The sequence below is a fragment of the Diabrotica virgifera genome, chromosome 1 (genome assembly GCF_917563875.1).
Source record: "Diabrotica virgifera virgifera chromosome 1, PGI_DIABVI_V3a".
Lineage (NCBI taxonomy): Eukaryota > Metazoa > Arthropoda > Insecta > Coleoptera > Chrysomelidae > Diabrotica > Diabrotica virgifera.
In genome coordinates, this window is record NC_065443.1 from 16242662 (window position 1) to 16257438 (window position 14777).

At 33.5% G+C, this 14777-nt stretch overlaps 1 protein-coding gene across 2 annotated transcripts in view; it reads right to left on the reverse strand.

Moving 5' to 3' along the window:
* The window catches only part of LOC114333322 (uncharacterized), a 32219-nt gene extending 17642 nt beyond the window's left edge, over nucleotides 1–14577 (reverse strand). Inside the window, exons 1-3 of one of the 2 annotated variants that reach the window (XM_028283525.1) lie at nucleotides 14288–14577; nucleotides 11585–11826; nucleotides 4108–4442 (exon numbers count right to left, since the gene is read on the reverse strand). In XM_028283525.1, coding sequence (XP_028139326.1) covers nucleotides 4149–4442; nucleotides 11585–11826; nucleotides 14288–14348 — 597 coding nt within the window. In that variant the 5' untranslated portion in view covers nucleotides 14349–14577 and the 3' untranslated portion in view covers nucleotides 4108–4148. Of the gene's footprint in view, nucleotides 1–4107; nucleotides 4443–11584; nucleotides 11827–14287 lie in introns of those variants that run through there. The other variant, XM_050643945.1, reaches the window with a different exon arrangement.
* Nucleotides 14578–14777: the final 200 nt, after the last annotated feature.

Genomic DNA, 14777 nt, shown 5'->3' on the forward strand with positions numbered 1-14777 from the left:
AGCAATAATTGAAAAAAATACGATTTGTCGGCGCCATTTTGTTTATAAAAAAAGTAGCACACTATCTGTGGACTTTGCATACCTATATTAATAATATATAAGATCTTATAATTCGATTAAAGCAATAAAATTGCTGGTAAATAACCTTTCTTTGTACTTTACTAATTAGACCAACGTATTATAACTATTTTTTTTTCAAAATTTAAAGATTATGCAAAAAAAAGAAAAATTTATATTTTGTCGATAAAATATTAAACAAGCATCTCATCTTTATAATCTTTATAAGTTTGATCAATGTATCATGATTATTTTGGTTATTATTGCGATCGTAAATTGTTAATTAACAATTGAATTGTTGCTAAAATATTCGTCTAATTTTCACCGGCTTCTGGAATTACAATATATACCAAGAAATCTTTGATGTCACCAAGTTATTTAATTATCGATTAATAATTACTTACCTAAAACTTTATTTGAAAATTATAGTTTTTGTTAGGAAAACCCGCATTTTCCGAGGAAAATTTTAGTCAGAGCAAATCGTGAAAAACATATCTCTATGCAGAATTTAATTTCGGTGAATTTTTATTTGGGTGTTTTTGTCGTAAAGTTAAAATCTTCGGAGTTATAGAGCAATAATTGAAAAAAATACGATTTGTCGGCGCCATTTTGTTTATAAAAAAAGTAGCACACTATCTGCGGACTTTGCATACCTATATTATTAATATATAGGATCTTATAATTCGATTCCAGCAATAAAATTGCTGGTAAATAACTTTTCCATGAATTTTGCTAATTAGCCCAGAGTATAATAATATATTCTTTTCACCTTATTTGCACTACATAACTTAGCGACTAATACCTAAGACTAAGATGTAGCGACTAATACCATACTGTCGATGTGCGCATCCGCCAGGGAATGTAAAAATTCACTCTTAGTCCATTCGTTCACGGTTTTTGCTCCAAATTTTAAAGAACCGCTGGGATTGACATGAAATTTGGCATACGTATAGCTTACATGTCAAAGAAAAAAGTAATATTGTGCCGATGTGTGCTTTTGCCCTGGGGGTGAAAAAATATATGTCCAAAATAAGTCCGGAAATGGGTAAACTGACTAATTTTAAGTAACTTTTGTTCTATAGAGCTTTTCCGCCAAGTCAACACTTTTCGAGTTATTTGCGAGTGAATATGTTCATTTTTCAACAAAATAACCACATTTTTAGACGCTTTTTCGCAAATAACTCAAAAAGTAAGTATTTTGTCGAAAAAAACGTTGTTAGCAAAAATATAGCTTATTAAAAAGTAAAAAAAAATGGTGCACGCGTTAGGTTTCTGGATCTCGTAGAACCGGAGTTATAGCCAATGAAAAATAGATTCATATTTACCAAATTTCAAATAGAATATTTCGACGTGAAATATCCAAAAAATTAAGCACTTTTTGGGAAAACCCATTATAACTTTTTTATAGTGTTTAAAAAAGTCTTTATTTTTGTTTTTATAAAAAGTCTCTAATTAGCAACGTAAATGAAATTATTCGTTACCGCTCCAAAAATTATTTTACTTATGTTGTGTTTATATGATCTGTAAGTTTCGTCGATTCAAAGTGCTTATTTTTGAAAAAATTTGGTTTCAAAGTAAAATTTTTAAAAATTTAAATTTTGAAAAATATGCTTTTTTTTCAAAATAACTTAAAAATTGTTAGAGATACCAAAAATCTCGAAAAACAAAAAAAAGTCAGATTTGCTTTTCTGAATATCATGTATTTTTTTGTTTTTCTGTTAGACAAAAATTGATTAAGATTTGGTGTTTCTAAATTTGCATACATTCGTGATCAGTGATTCGTTCAACCCATTTTAACTACAGCCCTTTCAATAATAAGGACTTTGCACCGATGAAACTTACAGATCATATAAACAATATATACACGAGTCAAGCAACTTGTGAAGTCGTAACGATTAAGATCATTTAAGATACTAATTAGGGGGTGATTTTCTCGATTTTTTTACCAATACCAAAAGGGACTAACTTTTTTTTGAGCGTAACTTGTTTAATTTTGATGCTAGAAATTTTTTTTATAAAACAAAAATAAAGCTTTTTTAAACACTTTAAATAAGTTGTAATGAGTTTTCCCCGAAATGTGCTTCATTTTTGGTTATTTCACGTTAAAATATTCCATTTGGAATTTGACGAATATGAACCTATTTTTATTAGCTATAACTCTGCTTTTACTAGGTGTAGAGACGTGATATATACACCATTTTTTTTTAAATTTTACAGGCTATATTTTTGTTAAGAATTTTTTTTCGACAAAATACTTACTATTTGAGTTATTTGCGAAAAACCGTCTAAAAGCGTGGTTATTTTGTTGAAAAAATGAACATATTGAGTATAAAAAGTATTGACTTAGTGGAAAAACTCTATAGAACAAAAGTTACTTAAAATTAGCCAGTTTATTCATTTCCTGACTTTCTTTGGACGAATATTTTTTCACCCCCAAGAGGGGGTGAAAACCACCCCCATAGCAAAAGCACATATCGGCACAATATCACTTTTTTTCTTTGACTTGTTAGCTATGTGTATGCCAAATTTCATGTCAATCCAAGCGGTTCTTTAAAATTTAGAGATTTTGCAATATTTTACCGTTAAAGAACGGACTACCTGGTGCCTAAAGAAGTATAACTTCAAAAACTCTAATAACCGGCAAAATAACGCAAAAGATGGAAAACATATTAAGTTGTGAGATAAAAGAGATGAACCTAGTGGAGGTGTTAAATTTAGCGATAGTAACTTATAGAATGCCATTATATTGATTGTTTCCCACCTTTAGACGTATCGGACGAGTTTGAGAAATGCCAATGTCACCGTGACAGTTTTAGTTGACATACTGCTCTGATACGTCTAAAGGTGGTAAACAATCAATATAATGTCAATTTATATGTTACTGTCGCTAAAATTAAGACCTCTACTAGTTTTATTTCTTTTTATCTCACAATTAAATATACTTTCCCTCTTTTGCGTTATTTTGCCGGTTATTAGCGCGCTCATCACTGTATTTTGTTGATACGCCACCATGTCCTTAAGAGGATCGGTACGTATTTTCGGCTGCAATGCAATTCAAATGGGGATTCATTTTTTTCGAATCCTGAGAAAACTAATAAGTATTTTTGAAAAATTTAAACGCAGAATTAAAGATCACGTTATTAGCAAGGGCCGAAAGTCCCTGAGAACTTCTATAATGTTTATTTTAATAAGTTACAGGGGTGAAAAACTAAGAGAAAATTTAGTGTGATTTTTAATTTCAAATATATCATTCAAAATAAACTTTTTATTTATTCTAAGGGACTTTCGGCCCTCGGTAATAATTTAGTCTTTCATTCTGCGTTTAAATTTTTCAAAAATATTTATTGGTTTTTTCAGGATTCGAAAAAAATAAACACAATTCCGTGGTAATATTTTCCAAATCTATCTTTGTCTTACAACGCACTCAACCGAATATAATATTGTCAGCATATATTGTCAGTCAGACACTGACAGTCAGTGACAATTTTAAATATTTGACATTGCATCGGGAATATGTTGAGTTATTGATTAAATATTATTGAAATATAGTGTATTTGATAAATAATTGATTTAAGACGTGAACTTAATAAAAAGTTATTTATTGTGTATTATTTGTGGAAGATCCAAGCAGAGAATACATCAGGATAATATATTCTGTGATCCAAGTATTTTGTTGTTAAAGATGTTCAAAATTGTAAGCGTTCCATATCACTTTAACACTTTTCCTCTTTTCTCGATTGAGTATTAGTCTTTGTTGTACAAATAAATTATTACAATCACGGAATACATAGTTAGTGAAAAAATTATCACATTTATTAACTGAATTAATAATTTCCAATTATAAAAATAACAGTTATCCAAGAACATTCAAAACCCATCTCTTGAAATTAATCATGACATTTTCAAGTAGAGTGACATTCTAGTAATGTTTACATATCCATACCAGTGTGAATTTTACTACGCGTAATTTGCCGTGTAAAGACAGAAAAAGTAGGGATACACGTAAAATATTTGCGAATTATGTACCCATAGCCTTAATAAAAAAACAAATAATTTCATATTGTTTATTAAAAAGAGTACTTTTTAAGTATTTAAATATAATAAACTAATACTTTATACATCAGGTCCCCGAATTGACTTCCGTAAAATGGATACCAGTTCTGTTGATTATTGTATGTTGGAATTGCCGATGTCATTATGTGTCCAATGGTTTCGACACCGGCGCCTAAAGAGCTGCCCAAATAAAGAGTGGAGTTCCACTTCTCCCCGTTTGCTAGCCAGCCGATCCTTACAGGACGATAGTCGTCTGAGTTGAAGAGGTCCATGAATGTGTGCTGGTAAGATTTAATCCATTCGATTTTTGTTCCATTGACCACAGTCAGTATCTAAAAACAGAGATAATTTCAATTGTATTATCTGCAATTCGCTTAAAATAGTGAAATCATTTTAATTCTTCTAATTTATATTGAATTTTAACATTTAATTTATTTAGTTTCTATTTTAATTTATTTACATTCACTATTTTTACAATAAAACTTAATTTATAAAACGTAGTCCGTAACGTCGTCTATTACGTCACTTGTTATGACTAGTTGAAAAGCTTACATCCGTTTATTTCCTCCCTCCAAATTTCACTACCAGATATAATGATGAAAGATGAATGTATGTACACTGTAGTAAAAAGTAAATATACTGGATATGAGGAAACGTAATTTAGGGGAAATTATATGTTATACATATTATATAATTATAATTTTCTTCGGCATTTTGTGAAATATAGGGCATGTTGTGTCTTGGTCTTGTGTCCTTTTAAAAAGTCTGAAATTTCATATTTCATTTACATTTGGATTTTTAAACGTATCACTTATTAATGTGTTGTTGCTACGATTTTTGTTTCTTTGTGGAGAAAAACCGTTTCTGTGGTTCAATGTTTTTACATATGTAAATGTATGCATTTACAAGCATCGTCAAATCTTCATGATCTTTTTTATTGCAAATTAAATTGATGTTACTTAAATCCTTAAAGTTGTGGTTTCACTATCAAATAATTTGATCGAACAGTTTGAGCAAACTCAGGAAGTTACGTCACAACTGCCGTTTGTACAAATTATAAAAATCTAGTGGTTACACTATCAGTTTAGTTTGATCAAATTTTGTATTAAGAGTTGTGGTAGTAGGTACACATATATCAAAACCCACAGGCATTCCAACACTTTAACGAATAATAAGCCTCAAACTCTCTCTCTATTGTAGAAGGGAGACAGTAACAAACCAAAAAGAAATCAAGTCCAGATTAGGAAAAATCTAGAAAACAAACAAGAGTAACTATTGGCTACAAAAGCTGCTGTACAAAAATCAGTGTGCACGTTGAAGAAAGCAAAGCAGCGAATGATCAACGAAACAATTTTAATGTGTAACTAGGCCACGACTGATAAACATATACAGGGGCTCACAGCTTAAATTATGCAGTCACTACTCAATAAAGCTTGCTTGTGTCAGTGGCTCAATATTTATTAGAAAAAACTTACATTTTGAAAGTAGATAAGTTAGTATTAGTCTTCTAAAATAGCATAAGCTATGTTTTGGGTTTCAAATATGCAATAATTAACACCCTCAGCGCCAGTGTATCCTTTTAGATACACACTGTCCTCAATGCTGTGTACCGAAAAAGATACACATGGCTCGTTATGTTCGATCTGTTGTGTCATCTAAAAGGACACACTTTCTTAAGTTTTTATATGTAGAGAATAATGCTATGGCCTGAGCCAATTTCCTGGTATAACTGGGTTTGGCCTTACGACATGAAAATATAGGTTGTATGTAACTAGAAATTCGTATGAAAAATGTTGCTATGTATGGGCCAAAACAACTTGCTCCAACTCATTATGCAGGGAAAAATTCAAGGAAAAAGAAGCATAGGACGATGCAGAATATCGTGCGGCTGTGCAACCTGAGAGAATGGTACGGATGTAGGTATATCAAACGAACTTTTCAGAGCAGCTGTCTCCAAAGTCCTAATAGCTAAGATGTATTGTCAGAGAAATAGCAAATAATCCCAAAAAAGTGCACCAATATTGAGAGATGAGGTGGAAAGACAGTTTGGAAAAAGATGTAACCCTGAAACAATTAGACGGATATTACAAAAAAAATAATCTACATAGCTGAACTGCAAGAAAGAAATCTTCTATCAACCAAAGAAATAAGCAACAAGGCGAGTTTTGTTTTCTTTATTAGTATTCTCGAGTTCGAGTTTGGCAAGCGAGGCGAGAGGTCGTGTGGCAGGTGTATTGGCGATAAGGTAATTTCGAATTCGAAACCTATCACAATAAAAACACCGGTTTTTTAAAAGACCTATCGTTATCGATAATCGTTAAACTTAAAAAGCGTTCTTGTGCGAAATAAAAATAAACTTCTAAGTGTATAATAATAATATTTATATTAGTGCTGAGGTTAACATTTAATTTAAAATGGCCAGTGGCGGAACAGGAACAATCCGAAAGGAAACCTATAGAAAGAATGAAGAACTATCTGATAGTGGCGACGAAGAATCTAAGAAGAAAAAATATAAAGAAGATAAATTATATTTTGAAAAGAGTAACCTGACGAGACGAACACCGAATAAAAGCAACGACACAAATGAAGAGATGATAAAAATGATGCGGGAAGTTATGTGGAAAAATGATGAAATGATGGCAGAAATAAGAACCATACGGAAAGACCAAAAAGAAACGATGGAATATATTAAGGAGCTGAAAGAAAAAAACGAAAAATTGGAAGAAGGTTTAAAAATGGCAAACAATAGAATAGAACAATTGGAAAAAGATAGACGGAGAAATAATATAGTATTAAAAGGCCTAACACTAGATGCTACCGACGGAAAGCCTGTAAAGGAGTCAGTAGAACACTTCATAGGAAGAAATCTGAAATTAGAGGTCAGACTGAGAGGAGCGGTGAAGATCGGCGACCAAATCTTTGTAGCAGAAATGGAAAACCTAACGGATAAGATGAGTGTACTAAAAAACAAAGGAAAACTGAAAAATCTACAGGGACAAAAGGTGTATATAGAATCAGATTTAACAAGAAAGGAAAGGGAAATACAAGCAAAAATTAGGAAAATGGCAAAAGAAGAAAAAGACAAAGGTAATACTACGAAGATAGGATATATGAAACTGGAGATTAATGGAAAGGAGTGGAAATGGGACCATAATAAAGAGAAACTTATACTAACTCACAGAAATATCGGGGAAGGGACTTCAAAAAACTAAAAGAAAATAATGAGACCGGACCCACAACAATGACAACCAAGGCAATGAATGGGAAAAGCGATAGGGAAAAAGATGATGCAAAGGTAAACAAGGATGAAAATAGGAAAAAGGGGAAAGCTAGATTGCAGAAAAAAGGAGAGATAAAAATGGGAACATGGAATGTGAGAAGCATCAATGGAAAAGAGGAAGAACTGGTAGAAGATATGATAAGACAAAAAATAGAAATACTAGGAATAACAGAAACGAAGATGAAAGGAAAAGGTCTTAAGAAAATACACAAAGGATATTGGTTACTTTGGGTAGGAGCGGATACAAAAGAGAGAGCAAAAGAAGGAGTCGGGATAATAATTGCACCGAATAGACTACAACACGTTATAGAAGAAACATATGTTAACCAGAGAATATTATCGGTGAAAATTAAACTGATGGACGAAGAAATATGGACAATAATAACAGCCTACGGAGTAAATGAAGATGCAAGAAAGGAAGAGAAAGATAAATTTTTCGAGGAGCTCCAAATGCAAATTGATAATGGGGAAGAAAACATAATTGTAATGGGAGATCTAAACGGTAGAGTCGGAAACAACAACAGCGGAATAGAGGAGTGCATGGGAAAAGAAGGAGAAGAAATGCTAAACAGAAATGGTGAAAGAATAATAGAAATATGTATGGAGAATAAACTAGTTATAACAAATACAAAATTTAAACATAAAGAAGTACACAAATACACGAGAGTACAAGACAGCAGAAACGAAAAATCAATCATAGATTACTTTTTGGTAAGCAGCAACAAATGGAAAAGAGTACAGGATACGAAAGTGAAAAGAGGCTCGGAGATTGGCAGTGACCACCATCTAGTAATAATGAGAATGAGAACAACAGAGGAAAAAGAAGAAAAGAGAAGAAAGGTAGTAAATGAAAAAATAAAAAGTTACAAATTAAAAGAGGAAATATATAAGAAGAAATTCCAAGAAAACTTAGATAATACTTTGAAAGGTAGGGCAAAAAATACAAATATAGAAAAAAAATGGGAATATCTAAAAACCAGCGTAATCAAAGCAGCTGAGGAAACTTGCGGGAAAGCAAAAATAGCAAACACTAACATGAGGAGAACAGAATGGTGGACGGAAGAAATACGAGAGAAAATAAAGAACAAAAAAGACAAATGGAAAAGATACCTAAGCACAAAACACCCGGAAGATTACGAAGCATATAAAGAAAAAAGGAAAGAGGTTAAAATAGCGGTGAAAGCAGGAAAGGAAAGGTCATGGGAGATATTTGGACAAAAAATGACAAAAAATTATAGGGAAAACCAAAAACTCTTCTACGGCGCATTAAAACAACTCAGACAAAAGAAAGAGCACACGATGCCGAATATAAAAGACAAGAATGGAAACGTACTAACAGAAGAAAAACAAATAATGGAAAGATGGAGAGAACATTTCAAAGAGCTAACTCATGTAGACAAGGACAACATAGGGGAGATACAAGAAAGGAATGAAGAACAACAAGTGGAATCCATAACAAGAGAGGAATTAGAGAAAGCAATAGAAAGAGTAAAACTGGGCAAAGCACCAGGCAAGGATCATATCACCCCGGAAATGATAAAATTCATGGGGACAGAGGGAATGGATAGCATGAAAGAACTAATGAATTATATCATAAATAGAGCAGAATTACCAAAGGACTGGAAGAAAGACATTATATTACCAATACACAAAAAGGGAGACAAGAGAAACTGTAATAATTACCGAGGTATCACCATATCAAGTATCCCTGGGAAGGTATTAGCAAGAATACTAGAGACAAGAATAAAAACACAAATAGAAACAACTATGGAAGACACACAGTGTGGATTCAGGAAGGACAGAAGCACGCAAGACCTAATATTCACATTAAGACAAGTAAGTGAGAAGGTAATCAAGAAAAATAGAGAGATACATATGTGCTTCATTGACCTGGAAAAGGCGTTTGACAGAATCCGAAGAAAGGACGTTTGGAAGACACTAACAGAAAGGGGAGTCGACAGACACATAATAGAAGTAATAAAGGATATGTACAAAAATAATACAAATACAGTAAGAACCAATAACGAGGAATCCAGAGAATTTTCTACAAGTCAAGGCGTCAAACAGGGATGCGTGCTGAGTCCACTGCTATTCTCAGTGGTACTGGATGAAGCGATAAAGAAAGCCAAGAGAAGAATGAGAAAACTAACATTAGGATACTGGCAAATGAAACAGACTCAACTATCGGAGCTACTATTTGCAGACGACATGGTATTGATAGCAGAAAACAGAGAAGACTTACAGAACAATCTTGAAATCCTAGAAGAAGAACTATCAAACATAAATATGAAAATTAATACAGAGAAAACAAAAACAATGATAATTTCAAATACGAGGAAGACACACGCAATAGAATTAGACGGGAAACAACTAGAGCAAGTGGAATATTTTAAATACCTAGGAGTAATAATCGAATCAAATGGTAAACAAGACATGGAAATAAACGAGAGAATGGGACGAACAGGAAGCTTATTTAACACTATGAAAACAACATTTTTTGGGAAAAAAGGGATACCGGAAAAAGTAAAAACGGCAGTCGTTAAATCAGTAGTTAGACCAACAATCATGTATAGCAGCGAGACATGGACATTGACGGGGAGACAAAAATCCAGAGTCAATGCTATGGAAATGAGGTTCCTGAGGAAAATAGCAAACAGAAAAAGGACAGACAAAATACGAAACGAAACAATTAGACAAAACCTAAAACTAGAACCAATCAATGAAAAAATAGTAGAAGGACAACTTAGATGGTTCGGGCACGTGTGTAGAATGTCGAACGAGAGGCTAACAAAACGAGTGTTCGAAACGAGAGTGCAGGGGAAAAACAAAAGAGGGAGACCAAGAGTTATGTGGGTAGATGAAATCAGGAAAGAAGTCGAGAAGAAGGGATTGACATTGGAAAGTGCAAGAAACCTAGCGCAAGATCGGAAAGCATGGAGACTACAATGCCAAACTCAACTCCACCAGCCTTACACCTAAAGGTAGAAAGGCTTAGGACTAAGTAAGTAAGTAAGTATTCTCCTTTAAAAGTTTACATCATTTTAGCTGATATCAAAATCATACACAAAATAATTAAAGGATTATTGTTATTTAAGTATGGTATATTTGAAACCCAAAACATAGCTTATGCTATTTGAGGACTTATTAGTAACTTACTTTCAGTATGTAATTTTTTTCTAACATTCAGTCACTGACACAAGCTAGTTTTATTGAGTAGCGATTGTATTATTTCAGAATTGAGGCTGTGAGTCACTGTAGGTGCAGTACAATAATTTTGCTTATAAAATTTATCAGTAATAATATTTATTTACATCAAAATAAAAATTCCATCAGATGATGTCTAACAGCTGATTGTCATTTGTCTTAGTATTGCTTAATTTTCTGACCAATACGAACACAGATATGACGTGGGTAGTTCTAATCAATAAAATCGTGGAATTCATAGCGGTTATTAACGGCTCGTGTTGAGAGCAGTCTAGCAAGAGTTAGTCTTTGATCTCAGTAGAGAAAAATAAATCTAGCTAGACTGTAGGTAGTGGACACACGGTCTTGAGCATGTTGTTAGAGACACTTTAAACTATTTGATCGACTAAATGGAGTGACCTTGTCTAGAGAGAGAGTGATCTTTCGCAGAACGAAACTTACCATGTGTGATAAAATTAAAATGAGATAAAAATATGACATTAGAATTAATTGAATTGACTGAAATGCATCGCGAATTGTGGAATGTTTCATTGAGGGACTACAGAAATAGAGATTTAAAAGCAAAATTTACAAAAGAAATAATTGCAATCAGTACTTCTAGAGAGTAGTTTGCAATTGTAGTAGCCAACCTCCATTGAGGGGAGGGCACTTTAAGAACAAGAATTCATCTCTGAAATTCGAAAAATAAAAAGATACATACATCCACTGTCTATACTACACTCTATCCAGTGTACACACCAAGTATGGAAGTCTATCCCAAATTAATCTCAGATAACTCCAGATAACTCTAGAGACTAAAATGATTGTAGTGTGTACAGTTTATTAGATTTACCAGCTAGCGTCTCTACAATCTAGCTAGATTTCACTTTAACTCTACAGTGTACATTCTCCTTAAATAATCGTCCAAAAAATAAAGGGGCCGAGGACTTTTGGCTAACACTGTAGAGTCTTCAAAATAAACTTAAAAACAAATCTATAAGCAAAATTTACCTCAATGTTCTTTGTGAGCGTGTATATACTCTGCGGAGTACAAAGGTCGATCGACAATTTTCCAGGTAACACACCACCAGCTACATAACCATTGTAGTCACTTCCAGAATAATTTTCATCATCTTCATCTGCACTGAGGAAGGAACGGGCTACATACGTTGGATCACCATCAGCAGTTGATCCGCCTATTATAGCATTCTCTGGTATTTCTCCGGTATACTGCACCCAATCGAAATGTATATCTAGAGTATAAAAAATAAATTTTTGGAAATTCTAGTACTAGAGGACTACAAAGAGACAATAACAAGAGAGCCGAGGGGATGCCAAAAATCGAAAATAAGAAATAGAGTAATACCTCGACTTACGCTACCCCGACATACGCGAACCCAGAGTTACGCGATTTTCAAATCTTGTCGATTTTTTATTTGATATGCAATTTTAAAATTTTGTCGATTCATTATTTAAGCGCCACACAATCGTTTAGTTATCGACGAGATAGAATTACCACCCACACACTATTGCTCATCCAATGTTTGAAATTTTCACACGGAATCAGCGATTTTATTTTGTATTAGGTATTTCTTATCTACAGTTTTGTCTAATGGAGTGGGTATTTATTACTTTTATAAAGATATTTCTTGTTTTATATCTAAGAAGACTTGAAAGAGTAATAATGTCATCCAAACATACATAATACGAAATTATACCCTGACTGTGTCCGGACTCGGACGCACCCTACGGCAAAAGGATGAAAGATGGATTAAAGCGCTGGTTTCCTCGAAAGCGGTGCTGACAACCTGCGATCGTAACACTGCGATGGATGACATCATAAAAAATTGTACCATGCAATATAATAGCGTTGGTTTCCAAGGATGCGTTGGAAGCCACCGCTTGCTGAGCTTGCACATTCCATTGCCGCAGTGAAGAACCTTGAATTTTTCACCGTAATCTGACGCAATTCACCGCAGTGCTACGGTCGCTGTTTGTCGGTGCCGCTTTCGAGGAAACCAGCGCTTAAGATGATTATACATTGGAAACCGTGGAACCACAAACGAAAAAGGGGAAGGCCACAGATGCGATGGTCAGATGACCTGAAGAAACACACTGGGTCAAGTTGGATGCAAATTGACCAAGATAGAGAAGCATGGAAGAAGGATGAGGAGGCCTATATCCAAGGATGGATGTCTAGGGCTGATTAGATAGATACCCCGACTATCGCGTAAGTTTGGGTTATTACTGTATAAAGTAAAAATTCTACAACAATTTAGTATTAAAGACAATATCAGAATAGGCTACAGAATATGATACAGATGAACAAAATGAATTATAACAGAAATGTCTCAACACCTAAAGGAAAAATAAATAAAGCGGCAAACGAAGTACTGGGCATTGAACCAAACAAGAATAAATATTTGTAGAAATATTTGGAGAAGTGACGATCTAGAAGTGATGATTAAAAGGAAAAAAGTACGTTGCTAAAATGGCTAAACGATAGATCCTCAGAAACACAAGAAGAATATATATTACAGACAACAAGTAAAGCAAAGAATAAGGCTCGAGAAGAACGGACACTGGGATTGAATGAGCCAAGACATAGATAACACAAAAGGGTATAATAGAACAAAAGAAGCATAGAAAAAAATATAACATCCATCAGAAGTAGTAAATGGAGAAAAAATATCATGCAATACACAAAATTATTGCAGGAGAATAGACCGGAGTATATCTCACAAAACATATGATGAAAAAAACAAAAATAATGACGAATACACCGAACAGTAGAAAAATAACGTTGAACGACATAAATTTAGAAACAGTAAGCGAATACCTCTACCTGGGACAGATAAATAATGAAAGTTACACAACAACATAGAAAGTCAAACTGCCGAAACTACCAGCAGAATAAGATTAGCGTGGGCAGGATTTGGAAAACTGAGTTGGTTCTTGAAAAACACAAAAATAGAACAATATTTGAAAACTAGAGTTTACGATCAGTGTATCCTCCCTATTCTCACGTATTGTTCACAGACGTGGACACTCACCAAGACAAATATGAATAAAATAGTAAAGGCACAAAGAGCAATGGAAAGATCAATGCTCGGGGTGAGACTTATAGACAAAAAACAAACAAATTTATTAGAAACAAAACCAAAGTAAAAGAAGCAGAAGAACATGCTGCCTAATTAAAATGGAGCTTCGCAGGACATAATGCCCGACTAAATGATAAAAGATGGAATCACGAAATACAACAATGGAGACCATGGTTAGGAAGAAGAAGAAGATGCAGAGGAAGGCCACAAATGAGATGGACTGATGACATTAAGAAGATTGGAGGACATAATTGGAAGCAAGTGGCGCAAAATAGAAAACACAGAATTGAATTGGGGGAGGCCTATGTCCAAAGTTGGATTACTTAACGCTGAAGAAGAAGAATATATCTCACAAGAAACTGTAACAATATTAACAGAGCAACCGTGACTTACTGGCAAGAAGACAGAGAGGAAGGCCTGCTACAAGATGGAAAACGTATAGGTACATAACACAGGAAATGCTGTGATAGGGTAGACAGAAACCTCAGACAAGGTGACTGGGAGAATAGAGTGCTGCGGAGGAAGAAAACGGCGAACTAATCATTAGAAAAAGTCAAAGAAGAAGGAAATGCTTAACTAGTCTTACAAAAAATATCAATAAATATTTACTTACCTTGATTTATTTTGGCTTGTGACAAACAAGCAGCGAACAAAACTAATAAAACAATCTTCATTTTTGTGTTCTTCTATCTTAAGCAATGATAGTCCATGATGCTGATTCAGTTTACTTATATGTAATTTCTAAAACATTCTTATGTAATTCTTATGATAATATCTATCATTCGATAAGAAAATTGATTAAAATTTTAAATGTAATTCGCCTTATTTTTGGAATTTATGTTCTTAATAATTTAAATTTGATCCACTTTAAATTAATTATTGACGGTATTGCACAATACTTTCTAAAACACTGTAAATTACTGTGTAGATTGTAGACAATCATTTTCTTATCTGTTAATGTTTCTGTTTATCACTGCGAAGCGGTTTATTACATTGATCTCGACAGGTTCTGCTAGTACTCAGAATTTACATCTTCTTCTTCTTCTGTACGCTATGTAGCGTGTAGGAATTCATGCAGGTTGGATTATACGCAAGGATCCTTC